The following is a 24,642-nucleotide window of genomic DNA, read 5'->3' on the forward strand; positions in this document are numbered from 1 at the left end:
TAGAAAGGCTGGGCATGGTTGTTCATGCTTGTAATCTCAGCACTTTGTGGGGCTAAGGCAGGTGGATCACAAGGTCAGGAGTTTGAGACCAGCCTGACCAATGTGGTGAAATGCCGTCTCTACTAATAATACAAAAATTAACTGGGCGTGGTGACACACATCTGTAGTTTCAGCTACTTGGGAGGCTGAGGTAGAAGAATCACTTGAACCCAGGAGGCAGAGCTTGTAGTGAGCTGAAATGGCACCACTGCACTCCAGCCTGTGAAATACAGTGAGACTTCATCTATTAAAAAAAAAAATTACCCTAGAAAACCTTACAGAATTTGTTTAAATTGCGTATTAGTATGTATCATAAAGTTGACAGGGCAGTGGCTAGAAAATATTAAAATTACAGAAATTCTAGGATTTAAGTTTTTCTTTTAGGTAACCTTTGAAAATAGAAAACTGGTAGTACTGCAGTGGCATAGAGGGAAGAATTCTACATAGCGTCCCCACCCTGCCTCAGACCTGTTCAGGTTCACCCTTTTTGGAGGCCTTATTTTGGTCTGACCATACCTTGGAGTCTTTCCTCAGAGAACTGATTAGAAGAGATCAGAGTTTTGGCTGGTGAATCCTGTTGCCTTTCTAGAGCTGGTGTTCACAATTTCTTGAAACCCAAAAACAGATAAATGGGATAAATAAAGTATGTATTTTAGGGTCCTAGATTTTAAATGTTCTATTAAAACCAGTGTTTGCAGAGACATTGTATTTAGACACTTGTTTTCTATTCCTGCAGATCCAGTAGTTGCTCCATAAGTCACAAAAAAGTAATATAAACAGAATAAAACTTTGTCTAAACTACATTAACTTCTTTCTTTTTGTATCTCTTTCATCTGTCTATATTTAGCTTTTATTCCTTATAATTTAAAAAAATTGATGACAGAGGAACAGAAGAAGAAATAGAGATTCTGGGCCCTTTTTCTAAATCCTGGAAATTATTAAACCCTTAGTACCAGCTCCCAGGATGTAATGAGAATTAAATCACATAATGTGTTATGCCCAGCACAGTGCTCTGTATCCTGATCTTGAGCACATAGTACCTGTTTAATAAACATTGCATTAGTACATGTGTACATGTTGTTTTTAAAATACAGACTTATTCAGACATTGCTGCCTTCTGTTTTCTCTGTAAACTTTAAAGAGCCAGCAAAGAATGTAAAACTTTAGGATGGAGATGGGTTGTCCTTGTTTGTACCAGAAGTATTTGGTTGTGACAAGAGTGCTAAGTGTAAGGGATCCTGTGCTGTTCCTGCTTCTCTAACTAATGTAAATAATGCACCAGTGGGGAGCAACATCAGCATTGACAAGGGACTTGTTTAAAACACCCATTCATAGATCCTTTTCAAACCTGCAGAATTACATTACATAAAGTGGGGCCAAAATTACCAAGTGATTTATAAGTTCATTAAAGCTTGAGAGGCAATGCTTAGCTTAGTGGTTATCAGCCCAGGCTTCTCATTAGGATCATATGGTCAATTTGCAGAAATGTCTTGTGCCCTCCCGACAGCTTCTGTTTCTTGTTGTGGGTGGAAGCATCCATGTGGTTTTAATGAGGTGCCTCATGTGACTGTAAGGTGAGGTGAGAATCAGGTATGAGGGTTTCAAAATACATTCATGAGAGTTAAGTTCCACCTTTGCACTAAAGGGTGGTCACAGGGCCTATTCTGTTTGGGTTTGGTAGGGACAGGTCAGTGTGGTGCACATTTCCATTACTGTGGCAGAAATTGCTGGTGTCTGTGGCAGCGGACGGCACCTGAGGACAGGAAAGGAGAAACTTATATTTTCATCTTCATGGAGCAGCTCATTGCTCCCGAATCTCTTCTGTTTTAAAGGACAGAAATGGTCGGATTTTTCTGTCTTTTTCTGCCAATTGATGCCATGCTAGCTGGTAAACATGAGGTACTGATACCTTTAAAGGCATATTCTCAAGATGCAGGTGTAATTTGTCCACAGAATCTCATCTGAGAAGGAATTCCAGAGAAGGAGGAGATACAGAAAGAGAAAACAAACAAACAAAAAAAGGCTTCGGGTAAACATGCCTCAGCTGAAAAGCTGTGTACTCTGCCTCCTGGAATGCCATGCATCTAGTACTTGAAAACTTTTACTTCTCTACTTGTGTTTTTCCTCCCTAAGGAATTTGGTTTAAGTGCTTCTTAAAATTCTTATGATAGTCAAGGGTCTCTGAAAAATATTTCTTTCCTGTATCCCAGAGCCGCCTTTTCATTCTCTGCATCATAACTTCTTATATGCCATGCAGATTTATCAACAGGAATTTATGATCTACAATATTAAAAATGTTCCCTTTGTGGCTGTTGAACATGGAAAGATGTGGATACTCAAGAATTCTATTGGGGAAAACTGTGGTCCTTAGTAAAGATGGAGAAAATGTAATGTTGAGGCTCCATTCGTGTGTTCCATTAGCTGTATGCTGAACAGGATTAAGAAATTGTTTATTTAGGTCAGGTGCGGTGGCTCATGCCTGTAATCCCAGCACTATGGGAGGTTGAGGCAGGCAGATCGCCTGAGGTCAGGAATTCGAGACCAACCTGGCCAACATGGTGGAACCCCGTCTGTACTAAAAATATAAAAATTAGCCTGGAGTGATGTCAGGCGCCTGGAATCCCAGCCACTTGGGAGGCTGAGGCAAGAGAACCACTTGAACCCAGGAGGTGGAGGTTGCAGTGAGCTGAGATCATGCCATTGCACTCCAGCCTGGGGGACAAGAGTGAGACTTAATCTCAAAAAAAGAAAAAAAAAGAAAATTGCTCATTTAAATGTGATGGCATTTGTTACCCAGAAATTCTGAAAAAAATTATTAGGAGATACCTGCTCTCTAGGGTGTTAATGAAGGCTGCTTAATATTACTACTAAAAATTACAGAACATAGGAGGTATCTGTATTTTGAGGTTTGCATTAAACTGATGATTCTTTTTGGTTACATTCAGATTTTATTTGCTTTTTTTAAAAAGGAATATTTCAATAGTGATGCTGTGTTCTTCTGTAAGCATTAACACATCATAAAAATTTGTCCTAGTGCAGTTAATGGTTAATGATTCACTTGCTTAAATAGATCTCTGACAGACTTTTTTTACTATATAGCTAATTATTTTTCTCTTCATTATTAAGTTTCATTATGCAGCTGATGTGCACAATCATATTTAATCTGGCAGCTGTTCTTTTTTCTTTTTTTTCTACATATTTTTCTTTGGAAAATTAAGGCTCTTATCTTTGTTTACAGGCCAGAAAAACTGGAAAAAACACAGGCTCTTCCACTTACTGGATGTTTGACAAAATATCCTTTTTGGGCCAAAACATTGACATTATTGGCGAGCTTGCTAGAAATTCAAAAAATCAGACTTTATTCCAGATCTTCTGGAAAAAAACCCTGCATAACAAGGTCTTCAGCTTATTGTACATATTAAAACATATCTTTTTCGTCTGAAAAATATTCACAACTCATTCCATATGATGTAAATATAGCACTCAAAAATGTACGTTTGTGTTCATGCCGTTAATTTTATAGTTTATTTTCTAGAAAAATATATGAACTGATGTTGTGAATCTTATGCTCCTTTTTTTTTCTCAGAGATAGAGAATACTTTAGAGAATATTTCTGTGTTGAAAATTATTTTATAGGATAACTTTAGTCAGTCCTATAAGTCAGAACCAGTTATCTTTACTCTCTCATTTCACCTTAAGTCAAATTAAAAATTCTGCCCATAACCACTTGGTGAAAATGTGTGTGTGTTTATTTTTCAGAGGCCATTGCAATTTAGAGATGTGGCCATAGAATTCTCTCTGGAGGAGTGGCATTGCCTGGACATGGCACAGCGGAATTTATATAGAAATGTGATGTTGGAGAACTACAGAAACCTGGTCTTTCTTGGTGAGAAAAACTTTAATACATAATTCATAATATACACAAATTATTTTATTTCTCTTTTTTGTAGAATGTTGGTAATTTATTCTTTTTATAAAAGAGTTTTAGATCCAGTTTTTCAAGAAAATCTTCAGAATTTGTTCATTTAGAAAAGAATTACTTTGGTGCCTCATGCCTGTAATCCCAGCACTTTGGGAAGCTGAGGCAGGGGGATTACTTGAGGCTAGGAGTTTGAGACCAGCCTGGCAAAAATGGTGAAACCCCATCTCTAACAAAAGTACAAAAAATTAACTGGGGGCTGTGGCATGCACCTATAATCCCAGGACTCAGGAGGGTGAGGCAGGAGAATCACTTGAACTCAGGAGGTGAAGGTTGCAGTGAGTTGCAATCATGCCATTGTACTGCAGCCTGGGCAACAGAGCAAGATTCTGTCTCAAGGAAGAAAAAAAAAAAAGAAAGAAAAGAAAAAAATTTCTTCAAGATATTTCATCTTAATACAAACTTTCCTCATTTCTAAGTTGAGTTATATTCTTCACTCTAAATTAGTGGTAATTCCAGAAATTTACTGACTTAAAATATTGTAGCTTCCACCTGAAAATCTACTTGCCACCACCAAGTTTTGATTCAGTAGTACCAGGTAGTAAAATTAGGAAACCTACAAATTGAAAGTATTTTCTTTTTTTTTTTTTTTTTTTTTTGAGACAGAGTCTCACTCTGTCCCCCAGGCTGGAGTGCAGTGGTGCAATCTGGGCTTACTGCAAAATCCACCTCCCAAGTTCAAGCAATTCTCCTGCCTCAGCCTCCCGAGTATGTGGGACTACAGGCACACATCACCATGCTCGGCTAATTTTTGTATTTTCAGTAGAGATGGGGTTTCACCATGCTGGCCAGGCTGGTCTCAAACTCCTGACTTCATGATCTGCCTGCCTTGGCCTCCCAAGATGCTGGGATTACAGGCATGAGCCACGGCACCAGGCAAATTGGAAGTATTTTCTAAATATTTAGAAATCTCTGTTACAAATTTGTATTTTGTTATTAATTTACTAGAATATTTTATCACATCATCTTTCCTGAGCACATTACTAGCTTGTAATTAGAGAATGTGAGCAAGATTCATTTTATTTATTTTTGATAAATCAGGTATTTTTGTCTCAAAGCCAGACCTCATCACCCATCTGGAGCAAGGAAAAAACTTTCGACTATGAAGAGACATGAGATGGTAGCCAACCTCTCAGGTAGGTGTGAGGGAAAATGAATACAACAGACAACACAGTAAGAGGTCCAAGGTCCAAGAGAAAGCCAGTCCTTAAGGTGTGATTCTGGAAGCTGTGTTCCAAAGGAACTTCCTGGGCAGCTGTTTTTTTTTGTTTTTTGTTTCTGTTTTTGTTTTTGTTGTTTTAAATTTTGCTCTCACAAAGGGGCATATTGTCTTATGCTTTTAAATTCTCTAAAAATTCTACTTTTCTTTCAGTGAGCTTCCTTCACATTCACAGTGAGAGCCAAAGTCCTCTTCACGGCATACAAGGGACTGCACAATCCAGCTGCTTTTTCATTGTTTTGGGGACACACAAATCTCTTCCTAATTTTGAGAAACTGAAACAATTTTTTAGTTTTCTTTTTGTATCAGGTCTGAAATGTGTGAGAGTGGTAGTTTCTGTTGCATTTTTTTTGTTCATTTTTGTGCACAGTTCATTCTATTTTTATTACTATATAGCTTTGAAGTATAGTTTGAAATTGTAAGTATGATATCCTGCTTTCTTCCTTTTCCTCAAGATTGCTTTGCCTATTCAAGTTTATTTTAGTTTCATGTAAATTTTAGAATTGTATTTTCCATTAGTGTAAAAAAAAAAACCACTGCAATTTTAATAGGAAGATTACTGAGTCTATAAATCACTTTGGATAATATGATACATGAATAATATTTATTCTTTCAATTCATAGACATAAAATATTTTAAAATTAATTTTGATCTTCTAATTTTTTGTTACTGTAAACTTTTTTACCTCCTTGGTTAATTTTTTCTTAGGAATTTATTTAATGCTATATTAAATAAGATTTTTTCTTCCTCATCAGATAGTTTGTTTTAAGTGTAAGAAACCATACATATACTTGTGTGTTTAATTTTATATTTTGCTAATTTACTGAGTGTATTTATTAGTTTAGACAGGTTTTAATGTACTGTTTATGGTTTTTTAAATATAAAATTGTGTGATCTACAACCAGCAACTTTTTTTCTTTTCTATTTATTTATTTATTTATGTATTATTATACTTTAGGTTTTATGGTACATGTGCGCAATGTGCAGGTTAGTTACATATGTATACATGTGCCATGCTGGTGTGCTGCACCCATTAACTCGTCATCTAGCATTAGGTATATCTCCCAATGCGATCCCTCCCCCTTCCCCCCCAGCCCACAACAGTCCCCAAAGTGTGATGTTCCCCTTCCTGTGTCCATGTGTTCTCATTGTTCAATTCCCACATATGAGTGAGAATATGCGGTGTTTGGTTTTTTGTTCTTGCGATAGTTTACTGAGAATGATGATTTCCAATTTCATCCATGTCCCTACAAAGGACATGAACTCATCATTTTTTATGGCTGCATAGTATTCCGTGGTGTATATGTGCCACATTTTCTTAATCCCGTCTATCATTGTTGGACATTTGGGTTGGTTCCAAGTCTTTGCTATTGTGTATAGTGCCACAATAAACATACGTGTGCATGTGTCTTTATAGCAGCATGATTTATAGTCCTCTGCGTATATACCCAGTAATGGGATGGCTGGCTCGAATGGTATTTCTAGTTCTAGATCCCTGAGGAATTGCCACACTGACTTCCACAAGGGTTGAACTAGTTTACAGTCCCACCAACAGTGTAAAAGTGTTCCTATTTCTCCACATCCTCTCCAGCACCTGTTGTTTCCTGACTTTTTAATGATTGCCATTCTAACTGGTGTGAGATGGTATCTCATTGTGGTTTTGATTTGCATTTCTCTGATGGCCAGTGATGGTGAGCATTTTTTCATGTGTTTTTTGGCTGCATAAATGTCTTCTTTCAGAAGTGTCTGTTCATGTCCTTCGCCCACTTTTTGATGGGGTTGTTTGTTTTTTTCTTGTAAATTTGTTGGTGTTCATTGTAGATTCTGGATATTAGCCCTTTGTCAGATGAGTAGGTTGTGAAAATTTTCTCCCATTTTGTAGGTTGCCTGTTCACTCTGATGGTAGTTTCTTTTGCTTTGCAGAAGCTCTTTAGTTTAATTAGATCCCATTTGTCAATTTTGGCTTTTGTTGCCATTGCTTTTGGTGTTTTAGACATGAAGTCCTTGCCCATGCCTATGTCCTGAACGGTAATGCCTAGGTTTTCTTCTAGGGTTTTTATGGTTTTAGGTCTAACGTTTAAGTATTTAACCCATCTTGAATTGATTTTTGTATAAGGTGTAAGGAAGGGATGCAGTTTCAGCTTTCTACATATGGCTAGCCAGTTTTCCCAGCACCATTGATTAAATAGGGAATACTTTCCCCATTGCTTGTTTTTGTCAGGTATGTCAGAGATCAGATAGTTGTAGATATTTGGCATTATTTCTGAGAGCTCTGTTCTGTTCCATTGATCTATATCCCTGTTTTGGTACCAGTACCATGCTGTTTTGGTTACTGTAGCCTTGTAGTATAGTTTGAAGTCAGGTAGTGTGATGCCTCCAGCTTTGTTCTTTTGGCTTAGAATTGACTTGGCGATGCGGGCTCTTTTTTGGTTCCATATGAACTTTAAAGTAGTTTTTTCCAATTCTGCGAAGAAAGTCATTGGTAGCTTGATGGGGATGGCATTGAATCTGTAAATTACCTTGGGCAGTATGGCCATTTTCACAATATTGATTCTTCCTACCCATGAGCATGGAATGTTCTTCCATTTGTTTGTATCCTCTTTTATTACATTGAGTAGTGGTTTGTAGTTCTCCTGGAAGAGGTCCTTCACATCCCTTGTAAGTTGGATTCCTAGGTATGTTATTCTCTGTGTAGCAATTGTGAATGGGAGTTCACTCACGATTTGGCTCTCTGTTTGTTTGTTATTGGTGTATAAGAATGCTTGTGATTTTTGTACATTGATTTTGTATCCTGAGACTTTGCTGAATTTGCTTATCAACTTAAGGAGATTTTGGGCTGAGACAATGGGGTTTTCTAGATATAACATCATGTCATCTGCAAACAGTGAGAATTTGACTTCCTCTTTTCTTAATTGAATACCCTTTATTTCCTTCTCCTGCCTAATTGCCCTGGCCAGAACTTCCAACACTATGTTGAATAGAAGTGGTGAGAGAGGGCATCCCTGTCTTGTGCCAGTTTTCAAAGGGAATGCTTCCAGTTTTTGCCCATTCAGTATGATATTGGCTGTGGGTTTGTCATAGATAGCTCTTATTATTTTGAGATACGTCCCATCAATACCTAATTTATTGAGAGTTTTTAGCATGAAGAGTTGTTGAATTTTGTCAAAGGCCTTTTCTGCATCTATTGAGATAATCATGTGGTTTTTGTCTTTGGTTCTGTTCATATGCTGGATTACATTTATTGATTTGTGTATATTGAACCAGTCTTGCATCCCAGTGATGAAGCCCACTTGATCATGGTGGATAAGCTTTTTGATGTGCTGCTGGATTTGGTTTGCCAGTATTTTATTGAGGATTTTTGCATCAATGTTCATCAAGGATATTGGTCTAAAATTCTCTTTTTTGGTTGTGTCTCTGCCAGGCTTTGGTATCAGGATGATGCTGGCCTCATAAAATGAGTTAGGGAGGATTCTCTCTTTTTCTATTTATTGGAGTAGTTTCAGAAGGAATAGTACCAGCTCCTCCTTGCGCCTCTGGTAGAATTCGGCTGTGAATCCATCTGGTCCTGGACTCTTTTTGGTTGGTAAGCTATTGTTTATCACCTCAATCCCAGAGGCTGTTATTGCTCTATTCAGAGATTCAGCTTCTTCCTGGTTTAGTCTTGGGAGGGTGTATGTGTCGATGAATTTATCCATTTCTTCTAGATTTTCTAGTTTATTTGCGTAGAGGTGTTTTTAGTATTCTCTGATGGTAGTTTGTATTTCTGTGGGATCGGTGGTGATATCCCCTTTATCATTTTTTATTACATCTATTTGATTCTTCTCTCTTTTTCTCTTTATTAGTCTTGCTAGCAGTCTATCAATTTTGTTGATACTTTCAAAAAACCAGCTCCTGGATTCATTAAATTTTTGAAGGGTTTTTTGTGTCTCTATTTCCTTCCGTTCTGCTCTGATTTTAGTTATTTCTTGCCTTCTGCTAGCTTTTGAATGTGTTTGCTCTTGCTTTTCTAGTTCTTTTAATTGTGATGTTAGGGTGTCAATTTTGGATCTTTCCTGTTTTCTCTTATGGGCATTTAGTGCTATAAATTTCCCTCTACACACTGCTTTGAGTGCATCCCAGAAATTCTGGTATGTTGTGTCTTGGTTCTCATTGGTTTCAAAGAACATCTTTATTTCTGCCTTCGTTTCATTATGTACCCAGTAGTCATTCAGGAGCATGTTGTTCAGTTTCCATGTAGTTGAGCGGTTTTGAGTGAGTTTCTTAATCCTGAGTTCTAGCTTGATTGCACTGTGATCTGAGAGATAGTTTGTTATAATTTCTGTTCTTTTACATTTACTGAGGAGAGCTTTACTTCCAACTATGTGGTCAATTTTGGAATGGGTGTGGTGTGGTGCTGAAAAAAATGTATATTCTGTTGATTTGGGGTGGAGAGTTCTGTAGATGTCTATTAGGTCTGCTTGGTGCAGAGCTGAGTTCAATTCCTGGGTATCCTTGTTGATTTTCTGTCTCATTGATCTGTCTAATGTTGACAGTGAGGTGTTAAAGTCTCCCATTATTAATGTGTGGGAGTCAAAGTCTCTTTGTAGGTCACTCAGGACTTGCTTTATGAATCTGGATGCTCCTGTATTGGGTGCATATATATTTAGGATAGTTAGCTCTTCTTGTTGAATTAATCCCTTTACCATTATGTAATGGCCTTCTTTGTCTCTTTTGATCTTTGTTGGTTTAAAGTCTGTTTTATCAGAGACTAGGATTGCAACCCCTGCCTTTTTTTGTTTTCCATTTGCTTGGTAGATCTTCCTCCATCCTTTTGTTTTGAGCCTATATGTGTCTCTGCACATGAGCTGGATTTCCTGAATACAGCACACTGATGGGTCTTGACTCTTTATCCAATTTGCCAGTCTGTGACTTTTAATTGGAGCATTTAGTCCATTGACATTTAACGTTAATATTGTTATGTGTGAATTTGAACCTGTCATTATGATATTAGCTGGTTATTTTGCTCGTTAGTTGATGCAGTCTCTTCCTAGTCTCCATGATCTTTATGTTTTGGCATGATTTTGCAGCAGCTGGTACTGGTTGTGCCTTTCCATGTTTAGCACTTCCTTCGGGAGCTCTTTTAGGGCAGGCCTGGTGGTGACAAAATCTCTCAGCATTTGCTTGTCTGTAAAGTATTTTATTTCTCCTTCACTTATGAAGCTTAGTTTGGCTGGATATGAAATTCTGGGTTGAAAATTCTTTTCTTTAAGAATGTTGAATATTGGCCCCCACTCTCTTCTGGCTTGTAGGGTTTCTGCCGAGAGATCCACTGTTAGTCTGATGGGCTTCCCTTTGAGGGTAACCCGACCTTTCTCTCTGGCTGCCCTTAACATTTTTTCCTTCATTTCAACTTTGGTGAGTCTGACAATTATGTGTCCTGGAGTTGCTCTTCTCAAGGAGTATCTTTGTGGCTTTCTCTGTGTTTCCTGAATCTCAATGTTGGCTTGCCTTGCTAGATTGGAGAAGTTCTCCTGGATAATATCCTGCAGAGTGTTTTCCAACTTGGTTCCATTCTCCCCATCACTTTCAGGTACACCAATCAGACGTAGATTTGGTCTTTTCACATAGTCCCATATTTCTTGGAGGCTTTGCTCGTTTCTTTTTATTCTTTTTTTTCTAAACTTCCCTTCTCGCTTCATTTCATTCATTTCATCTTCCTTCACTGATACCCTTTCTTCCATTTGATTGCATCAGCTCCTGATGCTTCTGCATTCTTCACGCAGTTCTCGAGCCTTGGTTTTCAGCTCTATCAGCTCCTTTAAGCACTTCTGTGTATTGGTTATTCTAGTTATACATTCTTCTAAATTTTTTTCAAAGTTTTCAACTTCTTTGCCTTTGGGTTGAATATCCTCCCGTAGCTCAGACTAATTTGATCATCTGAAGCCTTCTTCTCTCAGCTCGTCAAAGTCATTCTCCGTCCAGCTTTGTTTCGTTGCTGATGAGGAACTGCGTTCCTTTGGAGGAGGAGAGGCACTCTGCTTTTAGAGTTTCCAGTTTTTCTACTCTGTTTTTTCCCCATCTTTGTGGTTTTATCTACTTTTGGTCTTTGATGATGGTGATGTACAGATGGGTTTTTGGTGTGGATGTCCTTTCTGTTTGTTAGTTTTCCTTCTAACAGACAGCACCCTCAGCTGCAGGTCTGTTGGAGTACCCGGCCCACTGTGTGAGGTGTCAGTCTGCCCCTGCTGTTTGGTGCCTCCCAGTTAGGCTACTCGGGGGTCAGGGGTCAGGGACCCACTTGAGGAGGCAGTCAGCCCATTCTCAGATCTCCAGAAGCGTGCTGGGGGAACCACTGCTCTCCTCAAAGCTGTCAGACAGGGACACTTCAGTCTGCAGAGGTTACCGCATCTTTTTGTTTGTCTGTGCCCTGCCCCCAGAGGTGGAGCCTACAGAGCCAGGCAGGCCTCCTTGAGCTGTGGTGGGCTCCACCCAGTTTGAGCTTCCAGGCTGCTTTGTTTACCTAAGCGAGCCTGGGCAATGGCGGGCGCCCCTCCCCCAGCCTCGCTGCCGCCTTGCTGTTTGATCTCTGACTGCTGTGCTAGCAATCAGCGAGACTCCATGGGCGGAGGACCCTCTGAGCCAGGTGCGGGCTGTAATCTCCTGGTGCACCATTTCCTAAGCCCATTGGAAAAGCACAGTATTCAGGTGGGAGTGGCCCGATTTTCCTGGTGCCATCTGTCACCCCCTGGAAAGGGAACTCCCTGACCCCTTGTACTTCCCGAGTGAGGCAATGCCTCGCCCCTGCTTTGGCTGGTGCACGGTGCACTCACCCACTGACCTGTGCCCACTGTCTGGCACTCCCTAGTGAGATGAACATGGTACCTCAGACGGAAATGCAGAAATCACCCGTCTTCTGTGTCGCTCCCACTGGGAGCTGTAGACCAGAGCTGTTCCTATTCGGCCATCTTGGCTCCTCCTTTTTTTTTTTTTTTTTTTTTTGAGAGGAGCTTTCACTCTTTTTGCCCAGGCTAAAGTGTAATGGCGTGATTTTGACTCACTGCAACCTTCGCCTCCTGGGTTCAAGCGGTTCTCCTGCCTCAGCCTCCTGAGTAGCTGGGAGTACAGGTGCTCGCCCCAACACCCAGCTAATTTTTTGTATTTTTTTGGTAGAGACGGTGTTTCACCATGTTGACAAGGCTGGTGTCAAACTCCTGACCTCAGATGATCTGCCTGCCTCTGCCTCCCAAAATGTTGGGATTACAGCCATGAGCCACCATGCCTGGCTTGATTTTTTTATTTCTGTGAATAATTCTTCTGCCATATACTTCCATTACTACATTCAAATAGAAGCATTGACAATGGGCACAATGTAGTTTTGTATTGGTGTCCGAATTTGATGGAGTAAACACCTCTTCAAGTTTTCGTAAACCGATTTTAGAAGCATTTCCTCAGGGAACTGTGTGGATTTCTTTTTTCTTTTTCTTTTATTTTTTGAGATGGAGTTTTGCTCCTGTTGCCCAAGATGGAGTGCAATGGTGCAATCTCATCTCACCACTACCTCCGCCTCCTGGGTTCCAGCAATTCTCCTGCCTCAGCCTCCCAAGTAGCTGCAAATACAGACATGTGCCACCACACCTGGGGGTAATTTTGTATTTTTAGTAGAGAAGGGGTTTCTCCATGTTGGTCAGGCTGGTCTCGATCTCCTAACCTCAGGTGATCCGCCCGCCTCAGCCTCCCAAATTGCTAGAATTACAGGCGTGAGGCACTATATCCTGCCCAGTTGTGTGGATTTCTATGTAGGCAGAACTGACCATAAACTTGGCTCAGGTAACTGAAACTGAGTCATAGAACCACTTCAGGGACCCTAGTATAGTAAAGTCCAAAGTCTGCAGGCCTGCCTACGTTGTTGTAAATGGGTGCCTTCCTCCAGATCTCTTGAATGTCAAGGCCTCTGCCAGACTCTGACTGGGAGGAGTTTGGATTAGTTACAGAGTAAGTTCAGAATTTGGGTGAACCCTATCCTGGTCTGTAGCCATGAGTAGGGGTCCTGCAATTTCCCACCTGACCAAGGGCAGGTTCTCTTCTGAAGAGAACACTTCTCAATCTTAAGCTTTAGCAGCATTTCAAAACTCCCTGCCTGGATCTCAAATCTCTCTTAGAGGTGCGTATTTAGGAGATGGTGTCTTGCTACATAACCCAGGCTGGTCTCAAAATCCTGGCCTGAAGCAGTTCTCCAACCTTAATGTACCATGTAGCTGTCATTACAGGTGTGAACCATAATGCCTATTTGTCTCATAAAGGCATTTTTGTCAGAGATGGCTGACTTTTTTTTTGCTGTAAGGGAATATGAAAATAGGGACTTTTTACCTTTTCATCTTACTGGTGTTACTCTCCCTATACATTTTTACTTTCTATTTTCTCTTTCAGATTTGTCTGTAAATTTAGATTGAGATATTTAGGACAATATGCTAGAATTTGCATGGTATGCCTGAAGTAAATTAGATAACTCATAGGGACCCATATTACTAAAATAGTTACTTATAAATTTAAGTTTGCTGCAGGCAAAAAGGAATTAAATGATTTTCATCTTTTTTAGCCTGTATCTAAATAATAATATAGTTTATTTCTCAATATTTGTTTTACATATCAGAGGGTCTAACCCTATTCTGCAAATTATATATTTTTTAATTTAACATTGTAAAGCTACTCTTTGCTTCTAGCTTCTAAAGTTTGATTATAGCAGTTTTATTTTGTGTAAGAATACCATATATTTAAAACATTAAAAGTAACTCTAGTTTCCTTAAAATGCTAATTTTTCAGTTTCTCATTAGAATCTTCTGTTTATAATTATACTGCATATTCTCTGAAATTTTACTGCCATACAGTGCATGCCAATGATTCAAAATACCTGCATTTAGTGAGTACACACTAACAGTTAAATATTTCAGTTACCTAGAAACACTTTTATTTTTTTTGTGATGGAGTCACACTCTTGTCACCCGTCCTGGGGTGCAGTGATGTGATCGTGGCTCACTGCAACTTCCACCTTCCAGGTTCAAGCAATTCTCATGCCTCAGTCTCTCAAGTAGCTGGGGTTACAGGCATGTGTCACCACCCCTGGCTAGTTTTTGTATTTTTAGTAGAGACAGGGCTTCACCAAGTTGGCCAGGCTGGTCTTTACCTCCTGACCTCAGGTGATCTGCTTGCCTTGGCTTTCCAAAGTGTTGAGATAACAGTTGTGAGCCACCACACCTGGCCTAACAATTTTTTAATAATATATGAATATTGCATGCTAGATTTTATGGGTAAATATTTCTTTTATTATTGTTTGAAGTTTTATATTAGTGTGTTTTTTCAGCATAGGTTTTTTTTTGGGGGGGATGGAGTCTTGCTCTGTCACCCAGGCTGGAGTGCAGTGGTGTGAACTTGGCTCACTGCAACCTCTTCCTCGAGGGCTCAAGTGATTCTTCTGCCTTGACCTCCTGAGTAGCTGGGACTACTGGCATGTGCCACCACGCCTGGCTAATTTTTGTATTTTTAGAAGAGATGGGGTTTCACCATATTGGCCAGACTGGTCTGGAACTGGTGATCTCATGATTTGCACACCCCAGCCTCCCAAAGTACTGGGATTACAGTTATGATCTACTGCACCTGGCCTCAGTGTAGGTTTCTTACCATTAGTTTATTGGGTGTTTTGGTTTTACTTATGTATTATAATTTTAGACAATTTGCAATTCTGCTTGTACACTTTAAGTCAATTTGAGGTTTAAGAGATAAATTATGCATGTCTGTCACAATCAGGTTGCATATGTATGTCTGTTTATCTATAAATATGACCCCAATTTTAGTTATGGCTAATCTTATACTCTTTCTTAGCTTATTTTCCATGGCAGTTTTATCTTGTCTAAGTGAGTACTCATGGGGATAGTCTTATTTTACCATGTATTTAGTGATTAATATGTATTTCCTTTCATGAGAGAAACACTTTTGTGATTTGAAGGTAATTTTCAAAAAAAATATAATTTTTTTTCAGTTTTTCTTTAAAAAAATTGTCTTAAAAACACATAAGGTAAAATTTACCATCTTAAATCTATTGAAGTGTACATTTCAGGGCCAGGCTTGGTGGTGGTGCTGATCTGTAATCCCAGGATTTTGGGAGGCCAAGACAGGAGGGTACCGGGAGCCCAAAAGTTTGAAACCAGCCTGGGCAGCATATGGAGACTCTCCTCTATAAAAAAAGTTAATAATAGCCAGGCATGGTGGTGTGCAGCTGTGGTCCCAGCTACTTGGGAGATTGAGGGGGAGTCAAAACTGTGCCACTACACTTTAGCTTAGGTGACACAGTGAGACCCCATCTCAAAAAAAAGCTGTTCATTTCAGGCATGTTAATTATATTCACATTGTCATGCAAAAGGCTTCTAGAAACTTTACATCTTGTAAAACTAAAACTCAATGCCCATTAAGTAACAACTGCTCATTTTATCCTCTTTCCAACCCTTGACAGACTAACCTTCCACTTTCTGATTTTATGATTTTGACTACTTAAGTTATCTCATATAAGTGGAATCATATAGTATCCATAATTTTGTTACTGGATTAATTCAGGTGGCACAATATTTTCAATGTTCGTCTTAAAATGTGACAAGATTGTTCTTTTTAAAGTGGAATAATATTCCATTGTATGTGTATGTTACATTTTTTGATGTGTTTATAAATCAAGAGATATATGGTGGTTTAGCCTTTTGGCTTTTGTGAATACTGGTACAAAATACATGTATTTTCAATTATGTCTTCCAGGTCCTGTGTTGCACATTTTGTTTTTTGTTGTTGTTTTCTTTCTTTCTTTCTTTTTCTTTCTTTTTTTTTTTTTTTTTGAGTTGGAATTTCACTCTGTTGCCCAGGCTAAAGTGCAGTGGTGCGATCTCAGCTCACTGCAAGCTCTGCCTTCTGGGTTCAAGTGATTCCCCTACCTCAGCCTCCCAATTAGCTGGGATTACAGGTGCACATCACATCACCAAAGTAATTCTTGTGTTTTTAGTAGAAATGGTATTTCACCATGTTGGCCAGGCTCATCTCAAACTCCTGACCTCAGGTTATCTGCCCAACTCAACCTCCCAAATTGCTGGGATTACAGGCTTGAGCCACTGCACCTGGCCTGTGTTACCTATTTTAGATATAGATTTATAAATGTTGAATATTTATAACATTTTAAAATAATGGCTGTGTCTTTGTTTTCCACCAGCAATCAACATGGGTTTTATTTTATTATACCTAATGAATGTGAGGCGATTTTGTTGGTATTGTGTTTTTTTAATTTCTCTACAAATTAGTAATTTTGTGTGTTTTTTCAAATACTTTTTCCCATTTGTTTATATTTATGTCTAAGTATTTTATTTAAAATATATTATTGTATCATTCAAGGAAATAATCCAACTTTATTTTATCAGTGTTGACATTCAGTTTTCAACATCGTTTTTTAAAGAGATTACTACTCTCTGTTTTGTATGCATGGCAAGTCTGTGGAAGATCATTTGATCATATACAGAATGGTTTATTTCTGAGCTCTCTATTCTTTTCTTTTATCTGTTTGTCTTTGTGTATCACACTGCTTATGTTCTGTAGCTTTTAACTGTAGGTTGTATTGACATCTTTGAAAAATAAAATTTGTTACCCACTGAGCAAGAATATGTTGAAGAGTGTGTTTCATATTCACATATTTGTGAATTTGCCAATTTGACTTGCTTTTAATTCCTAGTTTCATTAAGTTTTTGTTAGAAAACACACAGTGTATAATTTTAGTGTTTTTAAAGTGATTGATTGTTGTTTTGAGACAAGATCTTACCATCACCCAGGCTTCAATGCAGTGGCATAATTGTGGCTCACTGTAGCCTCAGCCTCCTGGGCTCAAGTGATCCTTTCACCTCAGTTTTTTTTAGTAGCTAGGACTACAGACATGCACTACCATGTCTGGCTAATTGTTTGCTAGTTTATAGTGTTAGGATCTCACTATTTTGCCCAGGCTGGTCTCAAACTTTTGACCCCAATGGATCTCCCAAAGTGTTAGAATTATAGACAGGAGCCATGGCACCCAGTAGGTATTTTTAAATTTAATAAAGCTTGGGTAAGTGTCCTAACAGAATACACCAGATGCAAATAAGAATGTTGTGTATTATCTTGGTTTTGACAGGGGAGTTTTTTACATGTCTGTGAAGCCTATTTGGTCTATAATATGGTTTGGATGTCCTTGTTGTCCAAACCTCATGCTGCAATATAAATCCTCAATGTTGGGTGTGGGACCTGGTGGGACATATTTGGGTCATGGGGGTGAATTTCTCATGAATGGCTTGGTACATACTCTTGGTAACCAAAAAGATTAGACTCTATCAATTCAAATAAGAGCTGGTTCATTAAAAGAACATGGCTTCTTCACCTCACACTTGCTCTGTCTCTTACCATATAATATATCCAGTTATTCCTTACCTTCCACCATGATTTTAAGCTTCCTGAAATCCTCATTAGAAGTAGATGCTGACACACACTTCTTACACAGTCTGCTGAGCTGTGAGCCAAATAAACCTTTTTTCTTTATAAATTATGCACTCTCAAGTATTGCTCTATATGTAAAATAATTAATATGGTCTATAATATTGTCTGAGTTTTCTCTTTCTTATTTTTTATGTGAACTTTCTGTTTATTAATTGTAAATGGGTTCTTGCTGTCTACAATTATTATGTTGCTATGTATGCCTTGCTTCACTTTTGTCGACATTTGCTTTATATATTTTGGAGCCCTGATGTTATATACACATATACATATAGATAGATAAATATTATAGTTATAGATTCCTGCTAAATCAATTCACTTTACCATAATATAATATCAGTCATTGTCCCATGTTTGTACTTGAGTTAAAGCATGTTCTGTCTAATATAATTATGACCACCTTACTCAATTGTGGTTACTATTTTCATGGTATATAACATTTTTTCATTCTGTTACTTTCACCCTATTTGACTCAATGCTAAAATGAGTCTCTTGTAGGGAGCATAGTGTATGCTTTTTAAAAAACCACTCAGGCATTCTATATCTTTTTTTAATATAATTTTATTTGTATATATATTCATTTATTTTTTATTTTATTTTATTTTATTTTATATTTTATTTTATTATTTTATTTTGTTTTGTTTTATTTTATTTTATTTTAATTTTTTGAGGTGGAGTTTCACTGTTGTTACCCAAGCTGGAGTGCAATGGTGCAATCTCAGCTCACTGCAGTCTTCACCGACTGGGTTCAAGCGATTCTCCTGCCTCAGCCTTCCAAGTAGCTGAGATTACAGGCACATGCCACCACACCTGGGTAATTTTTTGTATTTTTAGTAGAGACGGGGTTTTCCCATGATGGCCAGGCTCATCTTGAACTCCTGACCTCAGGTAACCTGCCCGCCTTGGCCTCCCAAAGTGTTGGGATTACAGGTGTGAGCCACTGCGCCCAGCCTTATGTATTTTTGAGATAGGGTCTCACTCTGTCAACCAGGCTGATTTGCGTGGCTCACGGCTTCTCGAACCTCCCAAACTCAGATGATCCTCTCATTTCAGCCTCTCAAGTAGCTGGGTTACAAGAATGTGCCCTGACACCCAGCTAGCTTTTTTTGTATTTTTCATAGAGACAGAGTTTTGCCATGTTGCCCAGGCTGATCTTGAACTTTTGAGATGAAGTAATTGGCCCACCTTGGCCATCCAAAGTCCTAAGATTACATTTCATTTGATTAAGTAGTTTAATGAGAGTCCTGTATTTTTGTATCTGTTGAATGATTTGGTGACAGAAATTTGCATTGCTTTTACTATTAGCATTCAGTAACAATGCAGTAATTATGCAAAAGCTAATATATGTGCTGCCTTCTGTTTTATTAGTTTACTTTTTCACCTTTATACTCATAACAAATTATTTTAATTCTGTAGCTTTTTGATGTGTTTTGAAATCAGAAATGGTAATGCCTCCAACATTGTTCCCTTTTGGTAGATTGTTGGGTAGTTTATTTTCTCTTTGGATTCCATATACTTTTGGATTTGCTGTTTTTATTTCTTCAAAAATGCAATGAGACATTTGGAAAACATTGAATTAAATCTGTAGACTAAATTGAGCAGTACAGACATCTTCACAATATTAATTATTTCTTTTTCGGTTTGTTTTTGAGGTGGAGTTAAAATCACCCACCTCGGCCTCCCAAAGTGCTGGGATTACAGGTGTGAGCCACTGCACACAGCCCAGTTTTTTGAACAAGTGCAGGCTCAAGAGTGTGTTTTCTCATTTCTATATATTTGTAAATTTATCAATTATTTATATTATTGTTTTATATTCTAATTCCATTTTTGTCATAGAAAGTAATCTATAAAATTTCATTTTAAAAAATGTGTTAAGGCTTCGTTTTTGGCCTAACTTGTGGTCTATATAGGAGAATGCTGTATGAGCTATTGAGAAGGCTGTGTATCCTGATGTTGTTGAGGAGTGTTCTCTATACCTTCATTAGAAATAATTATTTTTTACTGTCTTCTAGACCTCTGTTCCCTTATTAATATTCTGTCTTGTTTTATTATTACAGAAAATGAAGTATTGAAATATCCTACTATAATTATATTGCTCTCTGTGTGTATTCAATTTTGTATTTGCTTTATATATTTGAAACTCTAATCTGAGACACACACATGCAAATACATACATGTATAAACAAATTTGTCATAGATTCCCAGTGAAAGAATACATATATTGTTTAAAGTCCTTCTTTGTCTTCTTGAAGTTTTGACTTAAAGTACATTTTATAAAATGTGACATTTTCTTACTTAATATACAGCTTGTGTAATATTATTTTGAGCTCTTTTGCTCTAATTTGGTTAATATTTACATGAAATTTCTACTTCCGTCTTGCCACTTTCAGTCTTTTTTTGTCATTAGATCTCAACTGACTCTTGTAAAAAGGCAAGGTGAATCTTGATTTTTAAAATTTTTAATAAACCTTTTTATTTAAATTATGTCTCTTGATTTGGAGAGATAATTATATATGTTTGAATAGTTTTCTGCAAAAGAAAAACATGTTATTTTATTGTTTTATTTGATTCTTGTGTCTTTATCTCTCATTTTCTCTTTCTGTCTTTTTTTTTAATTTTTGTATTGACATGCTTTCAGTTTCTTTCTTATTTTCTTTTGTGTATCTGTACAGACATTTTCTAAGTGGTACCTTCTGGGATTACATAAAACCTCTAAAAGATCCAACAATATATTTAAATGTGGTAAAAAGTCAACTTCAGTTTCATACAAAAATTTTTCATCATTACATCTGCCTTCCATTTTGTTATTGATTTTGCCAATTATATTTTTTATGTTTGTATATTCATTAACATGTTTATAATAATTTCTATAGTTTTTATCTTTTAAATTTTAGAGAACAATTAAAAATGTTTTCTGCACCATTATGATAATGTTAAGAAATTCCATTTTTGAGTATGTGCATATCTTTCCCCAAAAGTTATGTATTTTCATATGATTATGGGTTGTTTTCTTTCACTATGTTATTTTCAGTGGAGGAAACTCACCATCTTTGATATGTCAGGCATATGCGTTGGCAATATACATTCTCAGGATCTGGTTATTTTGGAAGTACTTCTTTCTATTTGGTAGTAAAATTGTGGCGATGCTATTATTCTCACTTGACAGCTTTTTTTTAAATCATTATTTTAACTTTAACAATATCACAGTTTCCTTCTCACTTGCAAAATTTTTTTTGATAAATTCACTTGTTATATCATTAGATTAGACTATGCTTATAAATGACACATCATTTTTATCTTACAGCTCCCAAAATTCTCTTATCTGTGATTTTTGAAATTTTGCTTATTATGTGTGTTTGTTATAAATATCTTGGTGTGTACATTTTTAAAGAAATTTTCCAGTTATGTTTTGTATTTTTTATATCCACGATTTTTGTTTTTTGCTATTTAAACGTTTCTGGTTGTTCTCTTTTTTCTGATCTTCAGTAGTTGTCTGTGTTCCTCTTTAACTTACTGAATATTATTCAATTTATTTTATTTTATTTATTTATTTTATTATTATTTTCTGAGACAGAGTCTCTCTCTGTCACCTCAGCTGGAGTGCAGTGGTGCAGGCTCACTGCAACCTCCATCTCCCAGGTTTGAGCAATTCTCTTGCCTCAGCCTCCTGAGTAGCTGGGATTATAGGTGCCCACAACCACACTTGGCTATTTTTTTATATTTTTAGTAGAGATACAGTTCACCATGTTGGCCAGGCTAATCTTGAACCTCTGACCACAAATGATCCATCCACCTTGGCCTCTCAAAGTGCTGGGGTTACAGGTGTGAGCCATCATGCCTACCTTATTTTATTATATTTTTGAGACAGCTTTCCTGTGTTGCCCAGGCTGGAGTGCTGAGGTACAATCTTCACTCACTAATAGGGCCATGTTGCTCTAATATTTTGTATTCATTGTAATCTTTGATTAAGATTTGGACATTAACAAAAAGCTACCTGTTAGAATCTTTAAGATATAACTTTATTCTGGCATAGTCTGAAATCAGTTGTCATGGCTAGAGATTTTGGGAATTTCTCAAACATGTTTTTAGGATGTGTCTTGTCTAAAATTTTGTGTTTATTGTTTAGTTAAATTGGCTTATTCATATTTCTTCTTAATAATCAGTAATCACTTGCTAGACTTATTCCCTGTTTGGGGTAGGGCAGTATCTCTGCTTCTGTGACATTTATGTTTAGACTCAGCAGACTCAAACTGTTAATCCAACTTATATCGCCATTTCCTTCAGCATTTTATGTCATGGGAGACATTTACCAGTGTCTAGAAAAGCCCCTAAAAGCCAAAAATAAAGATGTATGTGCCAATATTTTTCCTGTTTTTTAAAAGAAACCAGAATTTGGCAATTTACATTTGTGTGTGTGTGTGTGTGTGTGAGAGAGAGAGAGAGAGAGAGACAGAGTCTCACCCTGTTACCTATGCTGTAGTTCAGAGGCATGATCTTGGTCACTACAATATCTGCCATTACAGAGTCTCACTCTGTCACCCAGGCTGGAGTGCAGTGGTATGATGTCAGCTCACTGCAACCTCTGCCTCCTGGGTTCAAGCAATTCTGTAACTCACCCTCCTGAGTAGCTGAGATTACAAGTGCCTGCCACCATGCCTGTCTAGTTTTTTGTGTTTTTAGTAGAGATGGGTTCTCACCATCTTGGCCAGGCTGCCTTTGAACTCCTGACCTCATGATCAACCCATGTCAGCCTCCCAAAGTGCTGAGATTACTGGTGTGAGCCATCACGCCTGACCAGCAATTTACTTTTAAAGGCACAATGTTATACCGGAGAGCAGGAAGAGCTCTGTTGGGTATAAGTAACAGACTTTTCTTTTTCTTCTATGTGGCTCTTTGCATTGTACTCACCTTGGGCCTTTCATACCCTTAACACCTTTATAAATTTTTTACAAATGTATTTTGGGCAGTATGTTTTTGTTACATTTATATGTCCAGGAAGAAATTACAGCTTGTGATATTTTGCTACGTCATCTTGCTTATGTAGTTTGTATAATTTTATAGGTTAGATTTGTAAAGTATATTTATCTGAGTCTAGCAAGTGAAGTAATGTGTTTTTATGGTTTCTTTCAGTTTTGTATTCTCATTTTAACCAAGACCTTTGGTCAGAGCAGAACATAAAAGATTGTTTCCAAAAACTGATACTGAGAAGACATAAAAAATGTGGACATGATAATTTACAGTTAAAAAAAGGCTGTGAAAGTGTGGATGAATGTAAGGTGCACAAAAGAGGTTATAATGGACTTAACCAATGTTTGACAACTACCCAAAGCAAAATGTTTCAATGTGATAAATATGGGAAAGTCTTTCATCAATTTTCAAATACAAACAGACATAAGATAAGACATACTGGAAAAAAAGCTTTCAAATTTATAGAATGTGGCAAAGTTTTTAACCAGTCCTCAACCCTTACTACACATAAGAAAATTCATACTGGAGAGAAACCCTATAAATGTATAGAATGTGGCAAAGCCTTCAACCGGTCCTCACACCTTACTACACATAAGATAATTCACACCGGAGAGAAACGGTACAAATGTGAAGACTGTGGCAAAGCCTTTAACCACTCCTCTAACCTTACTACACATAAGAAAATTCATACTGGAGAGAAACCCTACAAATGTGAAGAATGTGGCAAGGCCTTTAAGCGCTCCTCTATCCTTACTACACATAAGAGAATTCATACTGGAGAGAAACCCTACAAATGTGAAGAATGTGGCAAAGCCTTTAAGTACCTTTCTTCCCTTTCTACACATAAGATAATTCATACCGGAGAGAAACCCTACAAATGTGAAGAATGTGGCAAAGCCTTCAACTGGTCCTCACACCTTACTACACATAAGAGAATTCATACTGGAGAGAAACCCTACAAATGTGAAGAATGTGGTAAAGCCTTCAGTAGGTCTTCTATTCTTACTGCACATAAGATAATTCATACTGGAGAGAAACCCTATGAATGTGAAGACTGTGGCAAAGCCTTTAACTGCTCCTCTAAACTTACTAAACACAAGAAAATTCATACTGGAGAGAAGCCTTACAAATGTGAAGAATGTGGCAATGCCTTTAAGTGCTCCTCTATTCTTACTACACATAAGATAATTCATACTGCAGATAAACCCTACAAATGTGAAGAATGTGGCAAAGACTTTAAGTACTCCTCTACCCTTACTAGACATAAGAGAATTCATACTGGAGAGAAACCCTACAAATGTGGAGAATGTGGCAAAGCTTTTAATCATCCTGCAACACTTTTTTCACATAAGAAAATTCATACTGGAGGGAAACCACACAAGTGCGATAAATGTGGCAAAGCCTTTATTTCATCCTCAAACCTTAGTAGACATGAGATAATTCATATGGGAGGGAATCCCTACAAATGTGAAAATGTAGCAAAGTCTTAAACACTCCTCTACCCTTACGAGATATAAGATAATTCATACTGGAGAGAAACCCTATGAGTTTGATGAATGTGGGAAAGCCTTTAACCAGCTATCAACTTTTACTAAATATGAGAATTTATGGAACACAAACACTACAAATATAAAGAATGTGACAAAGCTTTTACAAAGTTCTCAACCCTTATTACACATGATTCATACTGGATAGAAACCCTACACCTGTGAAGAATGTGGCAAAGCCTATAACAAGTTTTCAATCAATTCTTTTTTTTTTAGATGTAGTTTCTTGCTTGTCACCCAAGCTGGAATACAATGTGATGATCTTGGATCACTGCAACCTCTGCCTCCCCGGTTCAAGCCATTTTCCTCCCTCAGCTTATCTAGTAGATGAGATTATGGGGGTGGAGCAAAGATGGCCGAATAAGAAC

General features: G+C 37.6%; 1 protein-coding gene across 1 annotated transcript in view; it reads left to right on the forward strand.

The window, feature by feature from the left end:
- Positions 1-24,338, forward strand: part of LOC129020590 (putative zinc finger protein 66) — a 36,858-nt gene extending 12,520 nt beyond the window's left edge. The window contains 4 exon segments of the mRNA XM_063657748.1: positions 3,799-3,925; positions 5,060-5,104; positions 5,107-5,154; positions 22,890-24,338. Coding sequence (XP_063513818.1) covers positions 3,799-3,925; positions 5,060-5,104; positions 5,107-5,154; positions 22,890-24,217 — 1,548 coding nt within the window. The 3' untranslated portion in view covers positions 24,218-24,338.
- Positions 24,339-24,642: the final 304 nt, after the last annotated feature.

Source organism: Pongo pygmaeus, chromosome 20 (genome assembly GCF_028885625.2).
Source record: "Pongo pygmaeus isolate AG05252 chromosome 20, NHGRI_mPonPyg2-v2.0_pri, whole genome shotgun sequence".
Lineage (NCBI taxonomy): Eukaryota > Metazoa > Chordata > Mammalia > Primates > Hominidae > Pongo > Pongo pygmaeus.